At 56.9% G+C, this 27,154-nt stretch overlaps 1 protein-coding gene across 2 annotated transcripts; it reads left to right on the top strand.

Annotated features, from left to right (window-relative positions):
• The first annotated feature begins 132 nt into the window (after positions 1–132).
• Positions 133–27,154, top strand: RABL6 (RAB, member RAS oncogene family like 6). 2 transcript variants are annotated; one of them, XM_045562033.1, is made up of 15 exons: positions 133–530; positions 11,929–12,063; positions 13,473–13,520; positions 16,684–16,736; positions 17,597–17,688; positions 19,935–20,075; positions 20,507–20,612; positions 21,659–21,762; positions 23,185–23,486; positions 23,738–23,891; positions 24,403–24,615; positions 24,689–24,968; positions 25,195–25,360; positions 26,208–26,272; positions 26,354–27,154. In XM_045562033.1, the coding sequence occupies exons 1-15, from the start codon at positions 401–403 to the stop codon at positions 26,540–26,542; spliced, it is 2,178 nt and encodes a 725-aa protein (XP_045417989.1). In that variant the 5' UTR covers positions 133–400; the 3' UTR covers positions 26,543–27,154. The 2 variants fall into 2 exon arrangements, with proteins under 2 accessions (XP_045417989.1, XP_045417990.1); XM_045562034.1 differs by lacking the exons at positions 133–530; positions 11,929–12,063; positions 13,473–13,520 and adding an exon at positions 14,320–15,654.

Raw genomic sequence — 27,154 nt, 5'->3', positions numbered from 1 at the left:
CGGAGGAAGCCGGCCGCGCGCAGGGAGGCCGGCGGGAGCGGGAGCCGGGCGGGAGCCAGAGCCGGCGGGGCTGGCGCAGGGCCTGGGTCTGCGCGTGCGCGCCCCCGCCGTGACCCTCGCGCCGCCCCGTAGCCGCGCGCCCCGCGCAGCCGGCGCCAAGATGGCGGCGCGGACCGGGGGAGAGCGGCTGCGCCAGGGGCCGCGGGGCCCGGAGCGGAGTTGCCGCGGCTGAAGTACCCGAGCTGCCGCTGGAGGCCGCGTCCCGCCGCCGGGACCCCGGCCTGTGGCCGCGCCGGCTCCGGCCGCGGGGAGGCCAGGGCCGCCGGGACATGGTGCGAGCCACGCCGCGCCGCCGCTGAGCTCGCGGGCCGCGCCGGGGCTCGGACGTCTGAGCAGGAAGATGTTTTCCGCCCTGAAGAAACTGGTGGGGTCGGAGCAGGCCCCGGGCCGGGACAAGAACATCCCCGCGGGGCTGCAGTCCATGAACCAGGCGCTGCAGAGGCGCTTCGCCAAGGGAGTGCAGTACAACAGTGAGTGCGGGCGGCCGCTCTCCGCGCCCGCGGGTCCCGGCGCGTTTGGCAGGGCGCCCGGCGCCGGAGAAAAGTGGGACGTGTCGTCGGGGAGGGGCGCGGGCCCGGCGGTCTGTCGTCCGTGCGCGAGCGCCGCGGGCACCGGGCACGGGGCAGGTGCTCCGGGGACAGGTCCGTAGGCACGGGAGGTGCTGCCGGGCGGGCCGGGCCCGAGGGCGGGTTCCTCCGAGCGTGGTCGGTTCTGGGGAGCGCTTGCCTGGGGGAAATCCGTTCGCGCAGCCTCGTACGGTACACTCGGTCCCAGCAGTTGCGGTGCGTCATGCGGGGCCCCGCCGGCCCAGGCGACCTGGCCCGGGAGGAATTGTTACATAACGCGAGGGAAGAGCCTTTCGGTCGGTGGCGCTGCTCGAGGGCTGTCTCGCGACGGCGGGCGGGGGGCCTTGGCAGGGAGCGCTGCGCCCACCTGGAGGACGGGCGCTGAGATCCAGCGGCTCCGGGGGTATGTGCCTTGGGATTTTTCTTTGTTGACTTCTGCCGAGTTTGAAGACAGAATGTCACCTACGCCACGCATTCTCGCCTTTGTTTTTTTTTTTTTTTAAGAAGAGTTTGTAAGAGACATATTTAGAAAAGCTCCAGAAGGCACAGCCTCTTGTGATTGTAGGAGATATCCTTTTCCCTGTGGGAAGGAGGAGTTATTTACAGACACTGGAGCGCCCAGAACGGCTCCGTTCCCTTGTTATAAGTTATGTAAATTGTCCTCTTGACCTCTTTTGAGTTTTTCCATTTTGAGGGTTCTTTCTCAGCAGTATTTAAAGGCTTTTATGTTGTCCCCTGCTTTCCTCCACCCCCACCCCGAAAGAGTCTTACTCTGTCACCGGGACTAGAGTGCAGTGGTGTCATCACAGCTCACTGCAACCTCAAACTCCTGGGCTCAAGTGATCCTCCTGCCTCAGCCCCCCAAAGTGCTAGGATTACAGGCTTGAGCCACTGCACCGGGCCATGCTTTGACTTGTTTCCCTTTCAACTGTGTGCGTATATTGCTACCAGATTTTAGACACACACGCCCCTTTGGTCACTCTAAGGGGGAGCCTTGCAGGCTCCGTATTTTGATGATAATGTGAGCTATTAGGAGCTATTGATTAGGAAGACTTTTCTGCAGGTTCTAAAGTGAGCTTGATTTTAGATGTGTCATACTTGAAATTTTGTATGTATTTCTCTCACATTTGCAGAAGAGAACATTAAGTCAAAATATTCATTCAAGTCTTTAGAATCTGCATTTGGATCTCTAATTTGATTGCTTACAGTACTATTTTAAACTTAATCCTAGTCCCTTGGAAATTAGGTCACAAACTGGAAACTATTCCCCTTCTGAAAAGGCTCCCTAGTCACCCACCCCTGGGTGTGACCAAAAAGACGTCCCTCCAGAGGAGGAAACCCAGTCTCCAGTAGTTGGAGACCAGGGTTATTTATTATCTCCTAGACCTAAGTGAAAGGGGGTGAGATTGAGAGAAATTTGGATCAGCTCCTAAAATACATTTGAGAGGGATTTTGTCTCTCTAGTTGAATAATATGTGTTAGGTCCGTAGCCGAGAGAGAGAGAGAGAGAGAGAGAGAGAGAGAGAGAGAGAGAGAGAGAGAGAGAGAGAGAGAGAGCCTCATGTGTAGCAAAATGCTGTTTATTTTGGGCATCTGGGTGCAGATGGGTGAAGACCAAAGAGCATCCACACTGAGGGAGGGGAAGCCTTGGGTTTTATAGAGGGTTTCTCAGTGGGGAGTGAGTACCTGGGCCAGAGCAGCCACTGCAATAAAAAAAAATTTTTTTTTTTTTTTCAAACAACCAATTTCTGGGACCCCTGCCTGGGTCAGTCTCATCCTGTAGAGATAAGGGAGGAGGGTAGGTCTATCTTTATCAGGGGGGATAGGAATGCCCGGCATCTGCAGCCGGCTGTTAGATTTCACAACCTCCAGGGATCTCCAGACCCCTGCGGCTATTTCACAAACCTCCGTTTTCCATTAACCGCATTCCGCATTCCGTGTCCCTACATACTTCTCTGAGTTTCCACCTGGAACAAACCCACAATATGCACTTGTGACACTTTGTGAGTTCCTGTGTTAGCAGAATAGAAAGTTTCTGGTATTTATTTTTCCAGATATCTTACTTAGGGGAACAAACCAGGAATATAATAATTACAGATTCAGGATTTTTATAGGTAACTATTGCTGTTAATTATTGATGTTTTCCCAGTGTCTGAGTTATCTCTTAAAGAAAGTTGTCATCTTGGGCCAGATAAGTTGTTTTCTTTTAGATTTGCTAGGATAATGAGAAGTGACTCATGGCACATGTGCATAGTGCATAGAGTCCCAGGACACCCATCAAAACTTGAATGAGACACATTGGACCATATTCCCAATTTGGAAGTCATTTGTATATAAACTCAAAGAAAAAACATTACCTGTGTTGGTCTCTTTCTACTGGGATTGGACACAGTGTATTAGCTGTGATTGGTGGACAAGTTTCAATGTGGTGCAGCCTCCAGAATGAGGAAACCGTTATTATAAAACTCTTATGACTGGCCTCACTCTCGACATTGGGACAGCCAGAGTCCTTTTCAAATAGGTCTCAGAGAACTTAAAAATGGGGAACACCTCCGCACTAAGAAACTTTTTGAAAGATTGATTTCAGGGTAAAACAGCTTTTCCTTTGGGAAATGAATAGCTTTGTTTAGCAAATGATATGACCTGCCGATTTGCAAATTCCAAAGCCTTTGTTGGCAGTGGTATGCAATGTATTTTTAATAGGTTTTTCTTGTCTAGCATTCATTCCTTTAGCAAATATTTATTAAGTGTCCATCAGCAGGGAAAAAAACAGACAAAAATCTCTGCCTTTGTGAAGCTTACATTCTGGTGTGAGGCAGAAGATGGGACAATAAGCACTAAGCATAATAAAGACGTAAATTTATAATCTGTTCCAGCATTAAGTGCTAGGAAAGCAAATAGATAGCGCCAGGTAAACTGGTAGGACGTGCGCCCAGGTAGGGAAGGGCCTGCGACTTCACTCAGGATCAGGGAGGAAGGTGAGGTACCTCTAGGCAGAGGGCGTCCTGCGGTGAAGACCTTCAGGTGAGGTGCTCTCGGTGGAAAGGGCTGGGTGGGAGGGGAGTGAAGCCTCCAGGCCATGGCATGGGCTTTGGCTTTTGCTCTTAAGGGATGAGAAGCTTGGAAGGACTGGGAGTAGAACAGGACTTGACCAGCACTGACTGCTGGACGGGGAAGCTAGCTTGTGTCTTGCAGGGTGCGGGCGGAGGGGGTACTGGCAGAGGGAGCGGGCATAGTCGGGATTTAAACATTGTGCATCTGAGATATTAATAAATCATATGCTCTTTGGTATGAAAACACAAGAAAATGATTCCATATCTTGCAGGAAACGAATGGGAATGTGAGTGAATTAAAACTGAATCAGAAGGCCGGGCGCGGTGGCTCACGCCTGTAATCCTAGCCCTCTGGGAGGCCGAGGCGGGTGGATCGCTCGAGGTCAGGAGTTCGAGACCAGTCTGAGCAAGAGTGAGACCCCATCTCTACTAAAAATAGAAAGAAATTATCTGGCCAACTAAAAATATATATAGAAAGAATTAGCCAGGCATGGTGGCGCATGCCTGTAGTCCCAGCTACTCAGGAGGCTGAGGCAGTAGGATTGCTTAAGCCCAGGAGTTTGAGGTTGCTGTGAGCGAGGCTGACGCCACGGTACTCACTCTAGCCCGGGCAACAGAGCGAGACTCTGTCTCAAAAAGAAAAAGAAAAAAAAAAAAAATGTCTAGACATGAAAAATACGGTCATTAAAATTTAAACAGTCAACAGACGTGTGAAGCGGGTGTAGTAACTCACTGAGGGGAGAGTTAGTGTCTGGAGGAGACTTGTGGCCCGAGATTAAGCCAATTCCAGCACGTCTGGTACAGCTTTTGGAGGAAGGGTAGCAAGAATGGCAAAGAGGCCGTATTTGAAGAAGTGAAGACTGAGGATTTTCCAGAATTCATGAAATACTTGAAACTCCAAGAAGTCCAAGTCCAGAGTTAAAAAAAGTTCACCACTACATACATCATTGGAAATTTTCGGAACATCACAAAGAAAAAAAATCTTAGATGCAACCGGAGCAAAAAGGCTGCCCTCAAAGAAACAAGCAGCAAACTGACGGCAGAGCTTACGGCAGCATCCATGGCTGTGGGAAGCGGTTGCCAGCCTGGAAATCTCTGTCTTGTTAAGCGGTTGTGCAAGAGCCAGCGTGATTAAACTTAATTTTTGTCTAGGATTGACAGTTTACCGTGCAAAGATTCTTGCAGAAATAAATACAGAAGGATATACTTTAGACAGGTAGAAACTGAGCTCAAAAGATAGGAGTAGGATTCAAAAAGCACAAGTAGGCAAAGAAACTGGTAAGTATGTGGTGAAATCTACATAAGTGTTGGTTACGTTAATCACTGGTGATAAGTAGAGAGGGAATATAAACGAAGAAACTAGAATGCTGGGAATAACACACAACCCAGGCCGGAGCTGGCTGGAGCTAAGGCATTTGGAATTCTGAGGTCACATAGAGGAAGGTAAATGTATTAACCTTGGGCTTTACTGCAGCAAATGTGAATGTGAAAAATGGAAGGGCTACCATTCAAAGACTGAAAATAGATCGCATCACAGGACAGGTGCCTGTGGGGGGAAAAAGAAATAGATTGCAAATCTTCCAAATAAATACCAAACAAAAAGAACAGTTTTAAAGAAAACCCCTGTTCAACTTCATAGAAGGCAGAAAAGGCTCGGGGTCGGGGGAAGAAACCAGGGTAGAAACTAAAAATTATAAAATGAAGTGGTATACGTAATTCTACTTGCATCAGCCATCACAGTAAATGTAAACAAGCAAAACTCACCAGCTCAAAGAAAGAATGTGAGATTTGATTTTTTTTCTTTAATTTGGTTATTTGGTATATAAAAGGCATATCACATACTGACATAGAAAGGTTGAAAGTAAGGAGTTGGAAACAAGACACAGGTAAACACTGACACAAGAAAGCTGCTCCAGCTGTAGTCATAGCTGCCGTAGCTATGGTAACTCACCCAAAGTGCACTTTAAGATAAAAAAGAACGAGTAGGAACAAGAAGGGTTATGCAGACTCATAAAAGAAAGAAACAGGCCGGGCGCGGTGGCTCACGCCTGTAATCCTAGCACTCTGGGAGGCCAAGACAGGTGGATCGTTTGAGCTCAGGAGTTCGAGACCAGCCTGAGCAAGAGCGAGACCCCGTCTCTACTAAAAATAGAAAGAAATTAGCTGGACAACTGAAAATATATATGAAAAATTAGCTGGGCATGGTGGCCCATGCCTGTAGTCCCAGCTACTCGGGAGGCTGAGGCAGGAGGGTTGCTTAAGCCCAGGAGTTTGAGGTTGCTGTGAGCTAGGCTGATGCCACGACACTCTAGCCCAGGCAACAGAGTGAGACTCTGTCTCAAAAAGAAAAAAAAGAAAAAAACCATCTATACCTAACACCTCTCAAAGCAGGAAACGTTCATAAAAATTGACAATCTCAGCAAACACCCAAGAGTATATATCAGAAAGACCACAGTCTGTGACTACAATGAATAAAATTGGATTTATTTTATTTTATTTTATTTTTTCTTTTTAAGAAACCTTGTTTTGTTACCCAGGCTGGAGTGGAGTGGCTTTTCACAGGGGTGATCATAGCTCACTGCAACCTTGATCTCCTGGCCTCAAGTGATCCTCCTGCCTCAGCCTCCCAAGTAGCTGGACTACAGGTGTACCTCCACACTTGCCTGATTTTTTTTTTTTTTAAACGGGGTCTCACTATGGTGCCCAGCCTGGTCTTCAACTCTTGGCTTCAAGCAATCCTCCTGCTTTGGCCTCCCAAAGTGCTGGGATTGCAGGCGTGAGCCACTGCCTCCAAGCAAAAAGAACTTCTTTTACCTGCCGAAGGGTATCTACCACAGCCCGTATGGAATAATGACACATAAGCATTCCTTTTAAAACCTGGACCAAAGCAAGGACTCCCCGCTTCTACCAAGTTTTTTATTGGTATACTGAAGTTCGGCACAAGATAAGGAAAATAAATGTATGTGGGGACAGGAGAGGTTATCCCTTTTTCAGGAGTAAAATTAACATAAAATCAGAAATACGAGTTTTCTCATGTGTAAGAAACTAGACTAAAAATAGCTTTTACATAGCACCCAGTTTGGTTTTGGCAGGGTAAAGTTGATAACCTGAACAGCCCTGCCCCTGAAAACAGCCCAAAAGGTTGAAATAAAACATTTAGAGAAACATTAATACATCATATAGTTCTTGAATTTGGATGCAGGGTACCCAGCTGTCCAGTCGTCTATTCTCAGAAACAAGGTGGGAGTCGAATGCTGGGAGGGAATCGGAGCTGGAGCTGCCTCTTTCCCAAACCCCGATGGCTGGCGTGTGCTTCTGTTCTGGTGGCCGTGGGCGGGAGGGAGAGGGGCACTCCAGAAGGGGCATCTCGTGGTACGAGAGCCTGGCATAAAATTCGGTGCTGAATGTAGGGGCAGTGTCTCCTAGTATTTGTCAGCACAGGTTGGCCTCCAGGTGGGTTTGCCCTCAAAGTCATCTGTGTGGTCCCAAAAATCCCAAATGGAAAATTAAGGTGTTCCCTTGGTGGTAACATTCTAGGCAACCGGCAGCCACCTCATAGATACTTTCTGATGAATTCAACTTCCACCCGTATGTCAGAGAGGTCCCGTGGATAAAGTTCCAGGAAACGGGCTGCCAGTAGAAGATGAGAAAGTACAGGGGGGCAGGACACAGGGAGCAGGAGCCAGCAGGTGCAGCAAGTAGCAGACTCTGGCCTATAAAAGACTTCAGATTTTGGAAAAGAATTCCCTCCTAAAGCTAAGAAAAGAAACTACAATTATGAAATAAGAATGTGATTCTTAATTTTTTTTTTTTTTTTTGAGACAGTCTCACTTGCTCTGTCACCCTGGCTAGAGTACAGTGGCATCATCGTAGCTCACTGCCTCACTGCAACCTCCAACTCCTGGGCTCAAGCGGTCCTCCTGCCTCAGCCTCCCGCAGTGCCGGGATTACAGGTGTGCGCCACCATGCCTGGCACAGACAATGGAGTATTAATTTGGTGCTGAGAAAAGAGCTGTCAAGTCATGAAAAGGCAAGAAGGAACCTTACATGCATGTTGCTGTGTGGAAGACACCAGTCTGAAAAGGACCGCATGATTCCAACGTTATGACATTCTGGAAAGGCAAACCTGTGGAGATGGGAGAAGGTTGAATAGATGGACCATGGGGATTTCAGGGCACTGAAGCTATTCTGTGTGGTACTGCAGCGGATACGTGTCCTTGTGCGTTTGCCCAAACCCCTGAGCTGTGTATGGAGAGGAGCCCCTAGTGCAGACTGTGGCCCCTGGGTGACTGTGACATGCCAGTGTAGGATCATCAGTTGTAACAAATGGGCCACTCTGGGATAGGGTGGGGTGGGGTGGTAAAGTCTGTTAAATAATTTAATTCAAGAGCACAACTTGAGGACTGGAGCATGTGCATTTTTAGGTTGCAAGTGCCCCCTGCACAGTGGCCGGAGACGCTCCCACCAAGGGACGTCATGGTGGTATTTCAGAGCATCACAGGAGGAGGTGAGAGATAGGCACACGTAGGGCCAGGACTCGGGAGGGCGGCGGGGGCAGTGCCTGCACAGTTCTGAAGGGACGTGATTTCCAGCCCGGAACCCACGCCCGCCCAGGTTCTCACTCAGGTGTGAGCGTCACATAAAGACATTCTCAGGCATACAAGCTTTCAAAAATTTACCTCATTTCCCTTTTTGGGAAGATACTGGCAGATTTGCTTAACTGAATCTATGGGACAAAATTAAGAAAGAAAAACACAGTGTAGACCCAGCATTGGAGACAGGCACAGAGACACCGGGGCTGGGGGCTGAGGGCCGAGGGAGCTCCCAGGGTCACAGCAAGGACTGACCCCCCCGGACAGTCCTGGGGCCCAAGAACTGGGGAGAGACCGGTCCAGGGAGACGGACAGACAACACACATACCCTCAGGAGAGCCAGACAGCTGGCACGGAGTGCGATACACACACAGAGAACTGAGCAAGGCAAAGCGTAAATGAAAAACTACAGGAAATACATGCACTGGGGGAGCAGGGAGGAGGGCACGTGTGGACGGGTGCTCACCACTCTTCCTCAGAGGGAAATCAATGGGTAACGCCTAAAATGGAGAAGTGACAATAGAATTTTATGCAGAGACGTGGAAACAAGTACCAAAGGAATTAATAAAAGAAGTGACCAGCCTGAGCAACATAGCGAGACCCTGTCTCTACAAAAAAACTTTTTTTAATTAGCTAGGCATGTTGGTACACTCCATAGTCCCCTCCGTAGTCCCAGCTACTTGGGAGGTTGAGGCAGGAGGATCACTTGAGCCCAGAAGTTTGAGGCCACAGTGAGCTATGATCATGTCACTGTACTTTAGCCTCAGTTACAGAGTGAGACTCCATCTCTTAAAAAAAAAAAAAAATGAAATGACAGTATTGGTCTCTGGGGAGATTAAGGGAGGGGTGGGAAGGAGTGTTTGCCCAACGAACCTTGTAGATGGATTGGAGTAAAGTCATGTAGAGCTCTGAAAAACTGTTCGTCTAGAATCAGGGCTTTTGAGAATGCAAATGTTTTCAGGTAGACAAGATCAGTATGTAACTGATAGATCCCCGTAAAAGAAAGGACTTCAGCAAGATAGAAAGTGACCCGTGAAGGCAGGCATCAAATGCAAGAAGGAAGAGCGAGCAGATGTAGCGGCAAGTTAAACAGATGTGATATAGACATGTTAGAATAAAGTCTTAATTTGTGTGAATAAAAAATAAAAGCAAAACAGAGCTAAAATGCTCACAGAATTGAAAACATTCTGAAGGGTTTGTATTATCTGGGAGGAAGATATTAAGCATGCCTGTTATCCTATCAGATAAATGTTAATAGCAGAAGAAAAAAACAGAGCAGACAAGGAAGGGAGTATGGGCAGAAACAAGTGAGACAGACACAAAGCCAGGTGGCATAAATGCGTGCAGTGGCATGTGTTGGGAATCACAGTAAACATAAACGGGTTCACTACTTCATTTAAGACAGATTGTCCGGCTGTTTCCAAGAGACATACCTAAAACACAAGAAGGTAGAAAGGTTAAAACCAAAATAATTAACAAATATATGCCAGAAATGCTAACTGAAAGTTGATTTCATGATATTAAATGCAGATAAAATAGACTGTGAGGCAGAAAGCATTATGAGAAATTGAGGATCACCAAAAATGACTTTTTAAATGTTCAGCTTACTAGGCAGGTAATTATAAACTTATTGCACCTAGTAATATATTCTGCTATATGCATTGGAAAAATAACAGGTTTGCAAAAAGAAACTGATAACTGTACCACTACGGCAAAAAATTTCAACTTGTTTCTTGCAGTAAGTGAAGGTAAAGCAGCCAGAGGATCAGTGTAGAAGAAGAGAATTTGACTGGCACAATAACAACCTGATATAATCTGTGAGAAAAGCTTGTATTAGTTCAAAAACACACATTCTTTTCAACCCATGTGAAAAATTAAGAATGACCATAAAGCATGTTTCAATACATTTCGAAGAATTAGTATCCTACCAATTTCTCTAAAAGTCAATAACAAATGATAATCAAAATTTTAAATCTTGCATTTGGAAATTTAACGACAGACACAACTTTAAACAGAAGAAATTGACCGGGCGCAGTGGCTCACGCCTGTAATCCTAGCACTCTTGGAGGCCGAGGCGGGTCTATCGCTTGAGGTCAGGAGTTCGAGACCAGCCTGAGAAAGAGCGAGACCCTGTCTCTACTAAAAATAGAAAGAAATGATCTGGACAGCTAAAAATATATAGAAAAAATTAGCCAGGCATGGTGGCACATGCCTGTAGTCCCAGCTACTCAGGAGGCTGAGGCAGAAGGATTGCTCGAGCCCAGGAGTTTGAGGTTGCTATGAGCGAGGCTGACGCCACAGCACTCTAGCCTGGGCAACAGAGCGAGACTCTGTCTCAAAAAAATAAAATAAAATAAAAATAAACAGAAGAAATCATGGGAATAGGAAAGTACTTAGAAGTGAGTAACAGAAAAGCCGTCTGTCAGAGCTGGTGGGATATGGCCGTGCAGTGCTGGGAAGAAAGCCACAGCATTCCACATGCTGAGTAACAGAGAAGAGCTGGAAAGCAGTAGGACCACGTCAGACATTTTTTTAAAAGAACGGTGGAACGGACCCAAAGAAAGCAGATAGGAGGATCATAAAGACAGAGCAGAAACAGCACAAGTACCCAGTGAGGGGGGCTGATAAAGTTCAGAGGTGATTTTTTGAAAAGACCGATAAATTTGTCATACCTGGCAGGAGAGATCAGTAAAAGATAATATGCTGTCCACCCAGGCCCTTCCCCGACTCCCCTCCTGGGCCTGTGCTCTCCCCAGGGCCCCTGGTGGTCTCAGCAAGGCCCACGTGCGCAACACCATCTGCTGCCTACGCAGGCTGTGGCACCTGCCCAGGCCCTCTGAGGGCTCCGGCCAGCACTGCTGCCTCCAGCTGTGCGGATTCCACCGCCTGAGACCTCAGAGGGCTTCTTGCTGGCGTCTTCCTTCGAGGCCCCGCCAAGGGCTGTCACCAGGGGCCAGGCCCTCGCCCTGCACCTGCTGCGGGCCCTTCCCATCCTTGCCAGGTCCTGCGCTTCCCCTAACTGCTCCCCAAGTCACCTGTCCAAAGTAAACCGAGTCACCTTTCCAATGTAAACCATGTGGTGCCTCTGACCCCAGCCCCGCCCAGTCGCGGGGTGTGCCCGTCCCTGCCCCCAGCGAGCTGACCCTGAGACACTCACAGGCAGCTCAGGCTGTTCATGGGGGCCTGCGGGGCGAGTGAGAGAGGATACAAGCCTTCTCTGGTGACCCCGCCTGTGTGGTCTTGCAAAGCCTGGTGTTCCACAAAACTGTGCGCTGAAAACACCAGGGCCACAGGAAGTCGGCTAAGAGCGCTTGGTGGAAACAGGCCCTGCGTCGGGAGATCACTTCCCCCCCAGCAGGCTGGCCCTGGCCCTGAGGGTCCAGGGGCCCCGGCCTCAGGCTCTGGGAAAGATTCATGTTCTCCAGGTAAAATCCTGACCCAGGTGTGGCCTCTGTCAGGCTCTGAGCGGGACACCACCTGCCAGGCATGCTTGTGCCCTGGGAGCTGTCCCCCCCTGTGCAGATCGTCCCCCACACGGCAGTCACCTGAGAAACAAAAATGGTATTGCAACAGAACAGACTCGGTACATATCTGCAGTTACTTCTAAAGTTACGGCTCTGGTTGGCTTGTCTTACGTGACTGTCTTTCTCCCCACAGTGAAGATAGTGATCCGGGGGGACAGGAACACGGGCAAGACGGCGCTGTGGCAGCGGCTGCAGGGCAGGAGGTTCGTGGAGGAGTACATCCCCACGCAGGAGATCCAGGTCACCAGCATCCACTGGAACTACAAGAGTGAGTGGCCCCCGTTTGGGCCTGGATTTCCTTTCCCTATGTGCCGAGGTTCCTGGGAGACGCTGTCCCGGGTCTGGTGTCTGTCCGAGGCCCCTGGCTGAGGGACGCTGCGTGTGGGAGCCCCTGTGTTCGGGGTCTCTTGCTGTCTGGACGCTGAGCTCTCACACTGGAGACTCAGGCCGAGGGGCAGTGGCTGCACGTGAGCCAGCCCCAGCTCACAGGGTAGGGGCTGAGGAAACACCCCCGACACCACACAGCAGAAGGAGCCCCCTGCTCCTCTGTGCCCGACTCCTCATGCCACGGCTCACAGTAACGTGGAGCTTGTACCACTGAACGATTCGTGGCTGTGGCTGGCTGGATGGGACGGGCCCCTCCCTGGTCTCAGCTGAGGAGTGCTGGGCGCTGGGGCCTCAGTGGCTGTGGGAGGCACGTGTGGGGAGCGCCAAGGACAGGGTGCACCTGGGCTCCTCGGGAAAACGGGACGGCTGGGGACAGACTGCAGCTGCCACAGGAGGCAGAGCAGCTGCTTGGCTTGTCTGGGAGTCCTGATAGCAAAGGCCTCTGAGCCATTTTAAACATTTCTTCTTTTTATTAGAAAAAAAGTCTAGTGGGTTAACAGTGGGATGGGACACACGGGAGCCTTTCAGAAGATGAGTTCCAACCCCCGAGAAGTGATGGCTGATGTCCTGGACAGCCGGGGGTACTGCCTGGGGTCAACTTAGCTGCTGCCCAGGACCCAGAGCCCTCCCAGTTTGGGGTGAGGCTGGCGTGAGTCCCCACCACCACCATTGGCACCTGGCCGAGCACGCCCCAGAGTGTGAGGTCGCTGCTGGGCTGGGGCGCGAGGGAGCATCGGAACAGGGGCTCCTTCCTCACGGGGTGCGAAGAGGGGCCGACCCGCCTCTCCCAGGAAGCGTGTGGAGTGGACCTGGCCGGACAGGGCCGGGGACCGCGGAGCTCCAGCCTCCACACTGAGTGGTGGTCACTGCCCTCATACTGAGCTGGAGCCGGTCACCGGATGAAGAAACAGGGTGGGCAGGAGGTGACCCAGGACCTTCCAACCTGTCCTGCAGGACGGCACCTGCTGGGGGCCAGAGGAGTCTCGTGCAGGCCCGGGGTCTGAGGGGGAGAGGCCGGGCACGGGCCCTGCCTTGTGCCTCTTACAGGTGGGAAACAGACCCGGGAGGCGGTCGCCACCACAGGGCAGGGCTCTGCGTCCAGCTTGCAGCCAGCCCTCCCGAGAGGCAGCACTGGACCAAGGCCTGGAGGGGACACCGTGCTGACGTCGGCGTCTGCCTCTGTGCGGAGGCGCTGGTGGGAGCTGGTGCCCCACAGGGGCAAGTGGCAGCCACCTCTGTGAAACTAGAAGTCCATACTGGGTTCTAATCTTGGATTTCTCCCCATTGCAGCCACGGATGACATCGTGAAAGTTGAAGTCTGGGACGTGGTTGACAAAGGTGAGGTGCATCTTCCCATCTCAGGTGTTCTTTGTTAGTGTTTTACTCTCTCTTCCCCTCCTGACACCTCCTGTCACGCATGTGGCCTTGTGGCTGTTGCCCTGACCACGGCTGCTCATCGGGCCCTGGCCAGACGTGGCTGCTGCTCCACTCCGCTCTGACACACACCCAGGGTGTGCACCGGAGACGTGTCACCGCTGTGTCCCAGGGTCGGAGATTTGGGTTTGTTGCCAACTGCTTTCATTTAGGTCCAGGTCCTGGTCAGCTGCTGCCTGCATCTGTGGTGGCAGGGACAGACGCACGGCGGGTCTGTCAGAACGCCGTGCACTTTGCCACTGGGAGCGTGTGTTCAGTCACTGAGCCCCGGAGCCCTCAGCGGTAGGGCAGGGCAGGCACAGGCCGGGCATCTCGGGAGCCCTCCTGCACTGCTGCTGCCAAAGCGCCCAGGGGCCAGGCAGTGCCTGGGGCCAGGCGCAGCTGTGCCCGTAGCTCAGGACCCACCTCCTTCGCTTATGAAGCTGCCGTCCCCCTACGTGGATGTGTCCCACTGGCTGTCGGCTCACCAAGCCTGGTCCCTGTCAGGGTCCCAGCCCATACACAGACCCCCAGCCAAACTTCTGGGAGTCCTGGGAGGGCCAAGGCAGGGCCCACGGCGTCCGCACGGCAGCCTCGGCCCCGTGTTCCTGTCCTCTGAGTGGGAGCACACGTCCCTCCCTGGTGCCAGCCACGTGTGTGCATGCGGGGGGGGGGGGAGGGAGAGAGAGTGTGAGGGGGGGGAGAAGAGAGATGAGCAAGGCCTGAGCTCTCGCCCTGGGCCCTGGGCTCACGGGTGTCTTTGCTGGAAAGGACGTGTCTTCTGCGGGCCACCCTGGCTCGGGGCACAGCTCCTCTCCCCTTGGCCTGCGCTCACTGGGGTGGGTTCGGGTTGAGGGGGACGATGCGGCCGGCAAAGGGTGGAGAGTGGCGCCCAGTGGCTCCCGCGGCAGCTGTGCTGACCCGGCACCCCCAGACGCTGCCTCCGCAGAGAGTGTGTACAGGGACACCAGGCGGCCCAGGCTGAGTGGCCCTCAGTCGTCTCCACGCCTGGTTGGGTCTTGGGCCACTTCAGAAGGAGGACCCTTGTGCCTCCCCTGTGGAATCGCAGGGATTTCCTGAGCCCCTGCTTCCGCTGTGCCCTCCGGTCTGTGCTGGGGAGGGGGTGCGGGTTACCTGTGGACAGGTTGCCAGAATGGGGTCAGTCCTGGGGCGGGATGCCATGGCAGCTGTTACGTGGTGTGGTCTCAGCCTTTCGGGACAGGCCCCTCCTGGCAGCCGCTGTGCCCTCGGCTGGGGTGAAGGTCCTGTGGGTGCAGAGGCCCAGGGAGCCCCGGCGTGTGCTGCTTCCTGCCTGTGTTAGGCCTGTGGGTCCCACGCCCTGGCCAGTGATGGGCTGGGGGGGCTCGCCAGGGGCCGGGGTCGGGGCGTGCCCCTCACACCCTCCCATTAGCTCCCACCCGGAGAGCCTCACTGGTCAAAAACGAGGCCAGCACTGGGAGGGAGATCCCAGCTCCACTCGCATGCCCAGCGTCCTTGTAGCCTCTTGTTATCCTGTTTAAGGTCTTTTTGTGGGGGAAGGAAAGGCACCTTCCGCTTCCCACCCTCACTGTTGCTCGGGACGATGCCTGAACACAGGTGATCAGGTGTGAGCCGCTGTGGCCTCGTGGACAACGGGGGAGTTCTCAAGAGTGACAAGGCCAGGCCGGCAGGTCAGAGCTGTCCTGCTGGTTGTGAAGGCAGAGCTCGTGACCTGTGTGTTGAGAAGCTTCTGAAAGGGAGGATGGCTTGGGAAGCAGCCTTGGGAGTTTCTGGCTTCCTCCCTGGTGTCCTGGAGCCAGGCCCTGCCCACCTTGCTGGCACTGGGCCTGTGGTCTGGGCCGAGGCAGCCCGTCCGGAGGTCTGGCTGCACAGCAGGCGTCCCTCCTGGGCTCCGGGCTGTGCAGCAGTGTCCCAGGGGGCCATGTGGCCCCGTCTGCCGAGCCCCACGTGGGTTCGGCCAGGCCAGGCCGGCTCCTAGTGAGCTGTGATCGTCCACTGCACCTTTGAAGGAAGGCCCCCTGCCCACGACGGGTCGCTCAGAAACAAGCTATGGGAAGAGGTAGGTGGGTTCTAACTGTTCCTGGTTTGTGCTCAGTTCCGTTTGTGCCAGTCCATTACGCAGACCGGGGAGGCCCAGCTGGCAGCAGTCTCTTCTCAGTGGAACATTCTGGAGATGAAGGGAGGGGAGGTTAATGGTGTTGAGAGTCTTTTTTTTTTTTATTATTAATATTTAGAGTCTTGTGTTTTTTTGTTGTTGAGACAGGGTCTCACTGTCGCCCTGGGTACAGTGCAGTGGCGTCATCACAGCTCACTGCAGCCTCCAACTCCTGGGCCCGGGTAATCCTCCTGCCTCAGCCTCCCGAGTAGCTGGGACTACAGGCACCACCACTACGCCTGGCTAGTTTTTTTTCTTTTTGGTAGAGACGGGGTCTTGCTCTTGCTTAGGCTGGTTTCAAACTCCTAAGCTCAAGTGATCCTCCCGCCTTGGCCTCCCAGAGTGCCGGGATCACAGGTGTGAGCACCACGCCCGGCCACACTGAAACTTGAAGCTCTTTATTACTTAGGAGCCACCAGAGCTGCACGGCTGGGCCGGCAGCGTCATCCAGGGCTGCAGGTCCCGCGTGGCTGTGGCACTGCACTCCCAGTGTTGGCTGTTCTAAGTAAGGGGGTGTCAAAAAGCCGTCTCAGAAGCTCTATCCAAGGGGAAGCCCCCCACCCTGGACTCGGTGTGGGGGCTGGCAGGGCTGCCCCGACACCCCTGTCCAGTAGCCCGCTGACCCTGCGGGCCCCGCCTCGCACCTGCCAGTGCAGGCCCTGCCGCCGGCTCCTCTGTTCGCCCGGCCGGCTGTCGGGCCGCTGGCCTCCACCTTTCTTCCCAAGCTGAGGGAGCCGGCTAGGGCTGCCCAGGAAGCCTCCCTTGGGTCCGGGCTGCTGCAGTGGTGGCACTCTGGGGTCAGCCAGCCGAGCAGGGATGGGGAGTAGCAGCTGCTCGAGCTGGGACAGAGTGGGCACAGGGGAGGAGTCCTTACCCACGGCAGCCTTGAGCCCAGCGATTCCACCCCATGATTTTTGTTTGTCTTTTAACAAGGAAAATGCAAAAAGCGAGGCGACGGCTTGAAGATGGAGAATGACCCCCAGGAGGTGAGCCACACCCCCATGCTGCCCTCAGTTGCGTTTTGGGGTGGCCAGCTCACCCCAGCCACCTGCCACAAGTTAGTGCCACTACCTTTGCTTCACTCGGCAGACGTCACCTTGGACTGACCCCCAGTTTGAGTTTGAATGACCTGAGAGGCATTTAAGTGAACTGGCCAAATGTGATATCCACGTCACAGCAGCCTCAAGCCCTCAAAGCACAGGATGCATCTCAGAGCGATGGCCCTGCTGCCTGTGGGCACATGCGTGTCCCTCCTCAGAGCCACCCCGGGGCAGCCAGAGCTGCTGATGCCCCTTCAGTCAGGAAAGGGCCCGCACGTCCCAGAGTGTCGGCTGTGTCTTCCCCTCCTGTGGGCAGGTGCCACTTCCTGTCCCTGTAGGACAGCGGGGCTAAGCAACCCCCTCCCGCCCCTCCGCTGGCATAGGTCTCCTGACGTGGCTCGCAGTACTACAGCCACCCGGGTTCTGGCTCTGGGAAGTTCTGGAAGGCCCGTCTGACCAAGGGTGGCTGACCACCAGTGCTGCTTCTCTGTCCTGAGTGGTGGTTTGGCAGGTCGTGAGCCCTGGGGACAGTGCTGCCCGTGGTCAGTGGCTCCCAGGGCAGGCGGCTTGTCCAGGGCCAGCAGCAGGGTTGGTGTTTCCTGTCAGGCAAACCTCGACCCCTGTGCTCAGCAGTCTTGGGTTTATTTAGCAGTGATGTCTCTCCAGCATGTTTTTTCTCAAATGAACACAGCTCTGTTACCTTTTTAGATTAGATCAGCCCTGTTGGGCTGTTTCCAGGTGACCGTGGTCCACATGGGTGGAACCTGGCCCAGAATAGCCTCACACCTGTTCCCTCCTGTCCCCAGGCGGAGTCTGAGCTGGCCCTGGATGCCGAGTTCCTGGACGTGTACAAGAACTGTAACGGGGTGGTCATGATGTTCGACATCACCAAGCAGTGGTAAGGCCGGGGGCTGGCTGGCAGCGGCTGCCCACGACACTCGGCCCCATGTGACCTCTCGGCCACCCTCTTTGTCCACCAGTTAATGGACTAGCATCACTCTGGTTGTGCCAAGTGCCTCTTGGCACATGCGAGTGCCACCTGGCCTAGATGTCCCTGGGCGTTTGGCCTGTGGGGAGAGGGCGCGTGGTCACGTCTGTGCGAGGAGGGCGAAGTGGGCTGGACAGGCTCAGGCCAGTCGCAGAGGGCGGTCTGGGGTGGGGCAGACACCTCTGCGGTCCTTCCTGAGACGCAAGCCGAGACCTGGCCGTCCAGTGGCCACTGGTGCAGGCGGCTTCCCAGGACCCCCCACCGTCAGGGACTCGCCAGGAGGAAGCACAGCTCAGGTTCATCACAGCAAAACTGCAAAGGGAAGAGGTGCGCCAGAGGACATCTGGGGAGATGGGGCATGAGCCCCGTAAGTCCTCTCCACATGGGGTCACGTATGAGACGTGAGCAGGAAACGCCGGAGCCTCAGCCCCAGCATGCTGCTGACACGCGTGAGCTCCGGGCTCCAGAAAGGAGGAGATGCCCATGGAAACCAGCCGTGTGGGAGCAGGGCCCCTCCTACCAGGGGTCCTGGGAACAGCGGGAGCAGCAAGGTCCCTGACACGCGGGCATCCATCTTTCGCACGTTGGGATCTTGCTACACAGGCCTACACTCCAGAACACACCCACACCACGGTTAGGCACAGCAGTCCACGCACTAACGTGGGGCCAGAGCTCACACTTGGCACATGTCAGCCACTCGGGCCTGAGGGACATGGGCCTCCCGCTCGCTGCTGGCCATGGCCCAGCCAGCACTGCCTCTGCCAGCCTCTGCCCACGTGCCTTGACCCCCCCTCCCGGCCTGCAGCGCCAAGTCTGACCACTGGCACACGCGGAAGAGGCCTCCGCGTAGCTGTGAGCGTATGCGCCCGAGAACCGCGCACAGGGCAGGCAGCTTCCCCTGGCCGTGAGCTCCAGCTCGGCAGGGCACCAGGAGCCACGCGCCAGGTGGGGGACAGTGCTCCACACCCTCAGGTACAGGACCCGGAGGACATTTTCTCCTATCCTGGCAGTGGTCCACTGCCCTGCTGAGTGGAAAGTGGCTTTTCCCACGTCCGGTCAAGTCTGGACACTGAGTGGCCACGTGGGCTCCACCCGAGCATCCTGTATGTAGCCTTTGCCAGACGAGCCCCGTGATGCCTCCCACAGCCACCAAGGGAGCAGAGCGCTGGGGGACAGCCACCGTGTGGGCACTTGAGACAGTTGGCTGCCACCTGGGCTGAGGCGTGAAGAGTGGACAGGAAGGACAGGCGGACATGAACCAGCCCGGGGAAGAAGTGGTGCAGACCCTCGTGCAGGGGCCGTGAGACCCCATTGGCAGGGAGAGCTCAGTGAGCACACAGCAGAGACTGCTGGGCCCCCGAAACCGCACGTTCAGTTCAGCTGGCTCCTGGGCCGGATCTGCACGGTGGAACACAACCAGCCGGGACAGTGGCTCTCAGTGCCTTGTGGGTTGGCGCATTCGCTCCCCAGCTTGCCTCAAGGTGCGTTCTGAGCCACCAGAGGTAGGACAAGCCCAAGGACAGAGGCTGCAGGTGGCCACGGGCCTAGCCTTTGTTAGTGGTTAGTTTAAGTTACTGTGTGCAAAGTACACTCAACTCAGGAATGTTAGTACACGTATTTTCCACTCATTTGTATTGGTTTTTTCTCATGTGAGGAGGTTTTGTTACATTTGTATCATCGGTTATTCCTCTGCAAACCACTTGGAAAACGATTTGGGATAATCCATGAGGCCACACAACTGGCAACTCCACGCAGGCGCCAGTCCCGGAGAGGCCACTGAACCTTCCTGGCGGTGACCGCAGAAGAGCAAAGCCCTGAAGACGACTCGGCCGTCAGGAGCCATGTGCCACGAGTGGGGCCGAGCTCAGGGAGCAGGATGCAGGGCGGTGCGGGATGAGGGCTGACACGGGCAGACCAGGGCCAGCTATGGGGACATGTCCGGGACGGGTGGGCAGGGCCTGCAGGCCGGGAGAGGGCTCAGCACCCACTGCATTGTGTTCTGTCAACTCTGCACACATGTGACATGCGCTCTGGCAAGCAGGATCTTGGAAATGACAGGCAGCCACGGTCCTCGGCCAGGCACACACCGGCTTCCCTGGGAGGGCCTGGTGTCCCCGGGCCGAAACTCAGGCGGGTCTCCTCCCCGCTCTGCAAAGGACCTTCAACTACATCCTCCGGGAGCTGCCAAAAGTGCCGACCCACGTGCCGGTGTGCGTGCTGGGGAACTACCGGGACATGGGCGAGCACCGGGTCATCCTGCCGGACGACGTGCGCGACTTCATCGACAGCCTGGACAGGTGGGTGCTGGCGGCCCTGCGGCCCCTCAGTGCACTCCGGTAGTGCCAGGGAGGGACACGGAGGCAGCCACTGTGCTCACTCACTCTCTGAGGCCAGTCCCGGCCTGGAGGGTGGGGCTGAGCCTCTCAGGATTGGGGGGGGAGCTGGGGTGAGCAGGCCCTGGCTGGGCCAAGGGGGACTCACTGGGCTTATAACACACAGGTCGAAGCAGGAGGCTGGTGCGTGGGAGGCGTGTGGAGCCACTGCACTCTGTCCGGTTCCTCAGGCCTCTCCAGCAGGGTCCCCTGCGGGCCACTCAGCAGGGCTCAGCAGGGTCCTGTGCCCTCGGGAGCCTCCTGGAGGTGGGAGGCCAGCGAGGACAGGGGGCCTCAGGCACAGGAGGGGCCAGGCCACACCCCAACCAAGGGTCCGTCTACTTTTCTGAAAACAGACCTCCAGGTGCCTCTTATTTCCGCTATGCTGAGTCTTCCATGAAGAACAGCTTCGGCCTGAAGTACCTTCATAAGTTCTTCAATATTCCATTTTTGCAGCTCCAGGTAAGTCCTTGCTGCACAGGGCGGAGTGGGCAGCACTCCTGTCTCACCTGTTGCTGCAGGTGCCTCTTGCGTGGGGATGTGGCCCCCATCCCCGACTGAGAAAGCTGGGTGTGGGCTTGGAGGCTGGGGCCAGCCAGAGCAGATGGACAGTTGGGAGGTGGCACCTTTTCCACTCACGGACCCTGAGCTCCAGGCGGCTGCTGGGATGCTGGCTGGGTGCCGGCCACCACCCTCACCTGGCCCGTGCGCACCTGTGTTCCTTGGCATCCCCAGTGTGGCCTCCCAGCGACTCACACAGCCTTTTGACTATTTATCAACATGCACCATAAACGTCCCGTCTCTCCTAGTCCATAGATGCTCCTGCTTTCTTCTTGGGGTTTATTCGCTCTGTCCTGTCGAGTCCCCGGTGTGGGTGCAGGGCGGCAGCCCATGGCTGTGTCCAGCCGGCAGAGCTGCTGTGGCGGTGGAAAGGCACAGCCCTGCTGTCCCGTGGGTGCCGCTCCTGCCACTGTGGCTGCTGTGACTGAGGGTCTGGCGTTGGTATCTCATTTGACCGGGGTCTGAGTGTGAGTGGCCGCACGGCCCCGAGGCCCCATCAGATCAGTTCTCCTCTTTATGCCGCGCGTTCCTGCCCGTGAGGGGGTCGTGGCGGCCGGTGTGAGGGCCGGCCCTGCCCAGGAGGCCCACACTCGTGGGGCAAGGCAGGAAGGCCTTGTTCTCCGGAGGCAAATGTTGGGGCTACTTAGCCTGGGGGGCAGATCGTGTGGATAGGGGGGTGCTTTCTGTCCTGGTCTGCTCCTGTGACTGGCACCTGTCCCCCAAGCCACACTGGCAGCTGGGGTGTTGTACTGACCACCAGGATGAGATCATACAGGCCCCCCAGGTTTGTCCGTAGTGTTGCATTCGGCAGCTGGCCCTGCTGCACCTGCGTCCTGATGACCACAGGTCACCACCACACCGAGCTGTGCGGGGCACTCAGAGGGCAGAGAGGGGGCACCTGTCATACGAGAGCACCTGCTCAGGGCTGGCTACTCCCCTTCCTGCAGAGGGAGACGCTGCTGCGGCAGCTGGAGACCAACCAGCTGGACATGGATGCCACGCTGGAGGAGCTGTCGGTGCAGCAGGAAACCGAGGACCAGAACTACGGCATGTACGTGGCCCTAGAGAAGGGAGGGCAGTCCCAGTCCCGGGGCACAACTCTGCATCCTGTCAGCCCACAGCCTTTCCTATTCCTAAATGTTGGGATTTTATCATAAATATGCAATCGTGAACTATTTAGAGTAAAATAAGTATTATCTAGATCAAATACATTAAAGTTTTAATTGGAGCTAGGCCTACCTTGGGAGGCAGGACTCTGGCTGCCCCAGTGGCTGCTGGTTCCTGGGGACATGGAGGCAGATGCTACCTGGGGCTAGCATGTGGGGTACTGCCCCACGCCCCAGCACTTTGGGCCTCCTTGGTTGGCCTGGCAGGACTCCCCCGGTGCTCCACCTCTGGCCGGCACGGCAGCGTGGCCAGGGCACTGTTTGCATGGACTCCCTGACTCGACTTGCCTTATGCAGAATGAGCCACGCCTGCTGGTCCCTAGGTGTGTGGCACTGCTGACAGGGTGGCCAGACGGGCTGGCCCTGATGCATTCTGGCTGTGGCCACCGTCCCTGTTAGGGGGCTCGGTTTTGCAGATTGGCACCAGTGTGGAATCAGGCTTTTGAGAGCTCCTCGACTCTCAAAGGGCCCTTCTGCTAAAGAGGTACGCAGGGCAGGACGTGGACCCTCCCTGTGCTCAGCAGCGGGTAGCTCAGCGTCTTCCTGAGTGCGCGGCAGTGCAGGCAGCCCTGGGGGCTGTGGGCTGGGCGCCTGTCCTGTCGCCCTCCGGCTCCTCAGGGGCACTTCCTCTCCAGGGAAGCTGCAGCCCTGAAACCGACTTTGGGGGCCTTGGGGAGGAGCCAGAGAGGCTCTGTGCCCATGAGCTGGGGCGGCACCTCCCCCGGGACCCAGACAGGACCATCGTACCAGTGGCCCTGTCAACGTCCCCAGCAGGCTTGTCCCCAGAAGGAGACCCTGCCTATCGGTTCTGGATACAGGAGTTGCAGCCAGGAAGGCAGCTGGGTGCCGAGAGCGGTGGTGGCCTTCGCCAAAGGGAGCCGGTGCCCAGGTGCTTCTCTGTGAACCAACCTGGTGTTTCCTCTGACAGAGCTGGGCAGGCAGCCTGGGCCAGGGCAGGGGCCAGCGGCACGGTGACCTGGGCAGGTGTCCACCAAGCCCTACCCTCTCTCCTCTTCCAGAAGCCTCCCTTTGCTCGGGCAGCGAGGCCCACCCGTTACCATGCAGCAGCATTCTGCGTGGAGTCCCTGAGGGCTGTGACTCAGGACAAGGCAACCTAGGAAATAGATCTGAAGCGACTTTGCAGGGAGCCAGATGCCCCTGTCTCTGTGACACTTGTTTCCTGCCTTTAGGACCCTGGTTCAGCATTGGCAACAGCCAGGAATTACTTTGTGTCCCACCAGGGTGTGCTGGGGAACGCCCGGGGAGAGGCGGGGGCCCCACTTCTCACTCCCTACCTTCCCCTCCAGCTTCCTCGAGATGATGGAGGCTCGAAGCCGTGGCCACACATCCCCGCTGGCAGCCAACGGGCAGAGCCCGTCCTCAGGCTCCCAGTCACCGGTCGTGCCTCTGAGCGCCATGTCCACAGGGAGCTCCAGCCCCAGCACACCCCAGCCTCCTCCACAGCTGCCCGCCAGCGCCCCCTCAGCCTGCCCCACCCCGCCAACCCCTGCGGCCCCCTTGGAGGCCCCTGCCCCACCCCCGAGGCGCAGCATCATCTCCCGTCTGTTTGGGGCCTCCTCGCCTGCTGCCCCGGCACCTTCCCCTCCAGGTAGGCTCCAGGGCAGCCCCTCAAGGTCGGTTCCTGCAGGGCTCCCTGGCCACGGCTCTGCACTGTGGGCCCCTGTGCCCTCAGACTGCGGTGTGGCCCCCCGAGTCTCTGGAAAGCTCCCCTCTCCCACCTCCTGGGGGGGGCACATGCCCCCCCCAGGGTCCCAGTCCTGCCGGCACGGCCCTAGGGTGGCCCTGGCCTAGGGTTGGGGGCACCCTGAAGGGTCAGGTGCCAACACCTGCTGTTCACAGAGCCAGCCCCTGTGGCGGAGGCCCCCACAGAGGTCCAGAATGTGGAGGACTTTGTTCCTGACGACCGCCTCGACCGCAGCTTCCTGGAGGACACAGCCCCCTTGGAGGATGAGAAGGGAGCTGGAGCCAAGGCCCTGCGGCAGGACAGTGACAGGTCCAGGATGGGGCTGGTGGACCTCCTAGCACGGGGCCTGGGCCCTTACAAGTGGAGTGGCTTTGGGCCAACTTCATGTGGGGGGCGTTGTCAGGGCTGCTCTGGGCCCCCAGGAGGTCCAGGTACAAAGCACCAAGCCATGAGACATTGTCTCCCGGTGGGCCAGGCCGGGCTGCACGGAGGAAGAGCCCCCAGTCCTCAATTCCTGCCCCAGGTGCCAGGGCTAGGCCCTTCCCCTTGGGCTGCCAACCTCCCAGCGCACTGTCCGCACGCATGCCCTCCCTCCCGCAGGCCAGCAGAGGCACCCCTGTCTGTCCAGCCTCGCATTGCCCCTGCCCTGCTCGGGAGCCCTGTGAGAGCAGAAGTAGGTCTCCCACCAGAACACACCCCCAGGCAGAGCTGCTCCAAGGCCAGGGCATGTTGGATCCCATAGGTGCCCAGAGATGGGGTAAGGGCCCAGCTGCCAGACCCCACCTCGTGACCTCTGACTGCCCTGCCCCCTCCTTTGCAGTGACGGGGAGGCCATGGGAGGGAACCCCATGGTGGCAGGTTTCCAGGACGACGTGGACTTCGAAGACCAGCCACGTGGCAAACCCCTGCTGGCCTCAGGCCCTGTCCCCAGTAAAAACGTCACTCTGTCCAGCGAGGAGGAAGCAGAGGTGCCAGACCTCCCCCGAGTTGCTGCCCCGGCCCCCCAGCAGTGCCCAGAGCCAGAGACGCAACGGTATGGGTGGGGTCCTCAAGGGTGTGGCCAGCAGATGGCCTCGGGCACCTGACCCTTCTGCTTCTTCCCCAAGGTCCTCTGCAAAGGCCTCGAGGCCACAGAAGGGGGCAGTGCCCCCAAAGGCCGAGGCGCCCCCCTGGCCGGGAGGTCCCCCTGTGTGCACAGGGCCCGAGAAGCGCAGCAGCACCAGGCCCCCCACTGAGAGCTGTTCCCGCGGGCCGGAGGAAGGCAAGGCCCCGCAGGCGTCCTCGTCAGAGAGTGACCCCGAGGGGCCCATCGCAGCACAGATGCTGTCCTTTGTCCTGGATGACCCCGACTTCGAGAGTGAAGAGTCGGACACACAGCGGAGGGGGGTGAGCAAGCCACTGACCAGGAGGGTGAGGGGCTCCGGGGCGGGGTCTGCAGGTCGGCCGGGGACAGCCCTGAGCCAGGCTGGGCAGTGGACAGGAAGCTGGTGGGAGCAGTGTCCCGTGTCACTGGATGCTGACTCTGGGTTGGGGTTGGGGTTGGGGGTCCCGCAGCCTCAGGGTCCCGTGGGGGTGGGAGTGACAGTGGCCTGACCAGCCACTCCCTCTCCAGGACGAGTTCCCGGTGCGAGATGACCTCTCCGACACGACTGAGGACGAGGGCCCTGCCCAGCCACCGCCGCCCCCCAAGCCCCCTGCCCTCACCTTCAAGCTGAAGAACGAGGCGGATCTCTTCGGGCTGGAGCTGGAGGCCGTCCCCAAGGACAGCAGTGAAGAGGGTGGGTGGGCGCCAGGGGCATGCTCCACCTTCTGGAGCCTGGGTGGGACTTTGGCCCTTGGTCCTTGTCCTGTGGCAGCCCAGGGACCTGCCTTCAGAAAAGAAAGCCCAGCCCGGAGGCCGTTTCCCATCTGCTGACTGTGGGCGTCTGGAGGCGGAGGGGCTGTGTGGGCTTCCTGGCTTTGCCCAGGGCCTAGGTGGCCCCGTGTCTAGCTCTGCCTGATGTCTACCGCGTGGCTCAAGGCCCCTCCTGGAGGGCCAGGGCCGACTGGTCTGTGAGTTTCTGGACAAGTCCTATCACTCTGTGCACCCAAGAATTTGAGCCACCGAATCCCAGGTGCCTGTGTCAACTGTACAGCAGACCCCAGGCTAGGGGACAGGGCTGACCTAGTGTCCACACAGCAGGCATCTCGTGGCCCGGGCAGGGCTCCGTGGCTGACCAGGAGCTCATTGTACTCTTAAGTTCAGCCCTCCTGTGCGCGAGGCTGGCCTGGCCTGGCTCTGCCCAGCAGCTTAACCAGAGACTCATCCTGGAAGTTCCTCATCCTCAAACGGAGAGGCGTGGCGTGGTGGAAGTGCGTTTGTACACAGCACATCGTCACCAGCACTTGGGTGCCTCAGCCACCTGTGCAGGGCAGAGCTGTGGCCAGGGCCAGCTGAGCCCACCCTGGCTCCCACCCAACACTAGGCAGGTGGGAGGGGACAGTGGCCTGGAGGTAGGGCCCCTGCCCTGAGACAGGGTGACATGCTAGCCAGCTTCACACCGCGTCCTGCCTCCCGTACCAGGGGCCAGGCAGGCCCCGAGCTTCAGGCTGCCCAGGGCACTGAAGCACATGTCACCTGTGCAGGTAAGGAAGGCAGACCGCCCTCCAAGGAGAAGGAGAAGAAGAAGAAGAAAAAGAAAAGCAAGGAGGTATGTGTCCCCCTCAGGCTGGTGGGGCCTGGGTGAGGGCCCTGGTTCCCACCTCCAGGTGACACCCTTCTCCTGCCCCAGGAGGAAGAAAAGGCTGGGAGGAAGAAGAGCAGACACAAAAGGAGCAAGGACAAGGATGAGGACAAGGACAAGGAGGAACGGCGGCGGAGACGGAAGGCCCCCCGCAGCAGGGAGAAGAAGGCCGAGGATGAGCTGGAGGCCTTCCTGGGCGGCCACCACCCTGGCGGTGGGGACTACGAGGCGCTCTAGCCCTGGGCTGCCCTGTGCTCACTGCTGCCTACGGGAGGCCTGTGCCCGGCGGCCTTTGTGGTCAGCGGCCCCTGGACTGGGCGCTGCAGGTGCTGGGCCTCCGGGCCCAGCGTGAGCCTGCCCTGCAGGGAGGGAGGGGACAGCTGAGCTCAGCTGGGCTCAGAGGATGACTGGCCCTCTTGGGGCAGAGCCACAGCCAGTCCCCAGCATTTCTCAGGGAATTGACTGAGGCGGAGGAGGGACCCACCAGGGTCTGTTTACAGAGGCAGGGCCCGGGGCCGCTTGGCTTCTCGGACACCCACCACCTAGCGCCCGCTGCTGCTTGCCCTCCCGAGCTCACCCAGGCCTCAGCATGCCGGCAGCCCACTCCCAGCCATGAGGCTCGGCTGCGGACAGCCCCACAGCTGGCCCTGAGCACAGGCATGCAGCCTTGCAGGAGGGTGAGGCAGGCAAGACGGTATCCCTGGAGGTCTCTCCTGGGGGGAGTGCTTCCAGGGACGGTCTTCCTGCCGTGGCCCCAGTGCGCACCCCTGCTCAGGTGAGCCCGCAGGCGGGAGCTGGGAGGCTGCTCAGACACTCCACCCGGACCATAAAGCACTCCTGTTTTACTGC

The sequence above is a fragment of the Lemur catta genome, chromosome 10 (genome assembly GCF_020740605.2).
Source record: "Lemur catta isolate mLemCat1 chromosome 10, mLemCat1.pri, whole genome shotgun sequence".
Taxonomy (NCBI): Eukaryota; Metazoa; Chordata; class Mammalia; order Primates; family Lemuridae; genus Lemur; species Lemur catta.
Note: the sequence above shows the minus strand (reverse complement) of the source record. Positions and strands in the feature narration are given on the sequence as shown.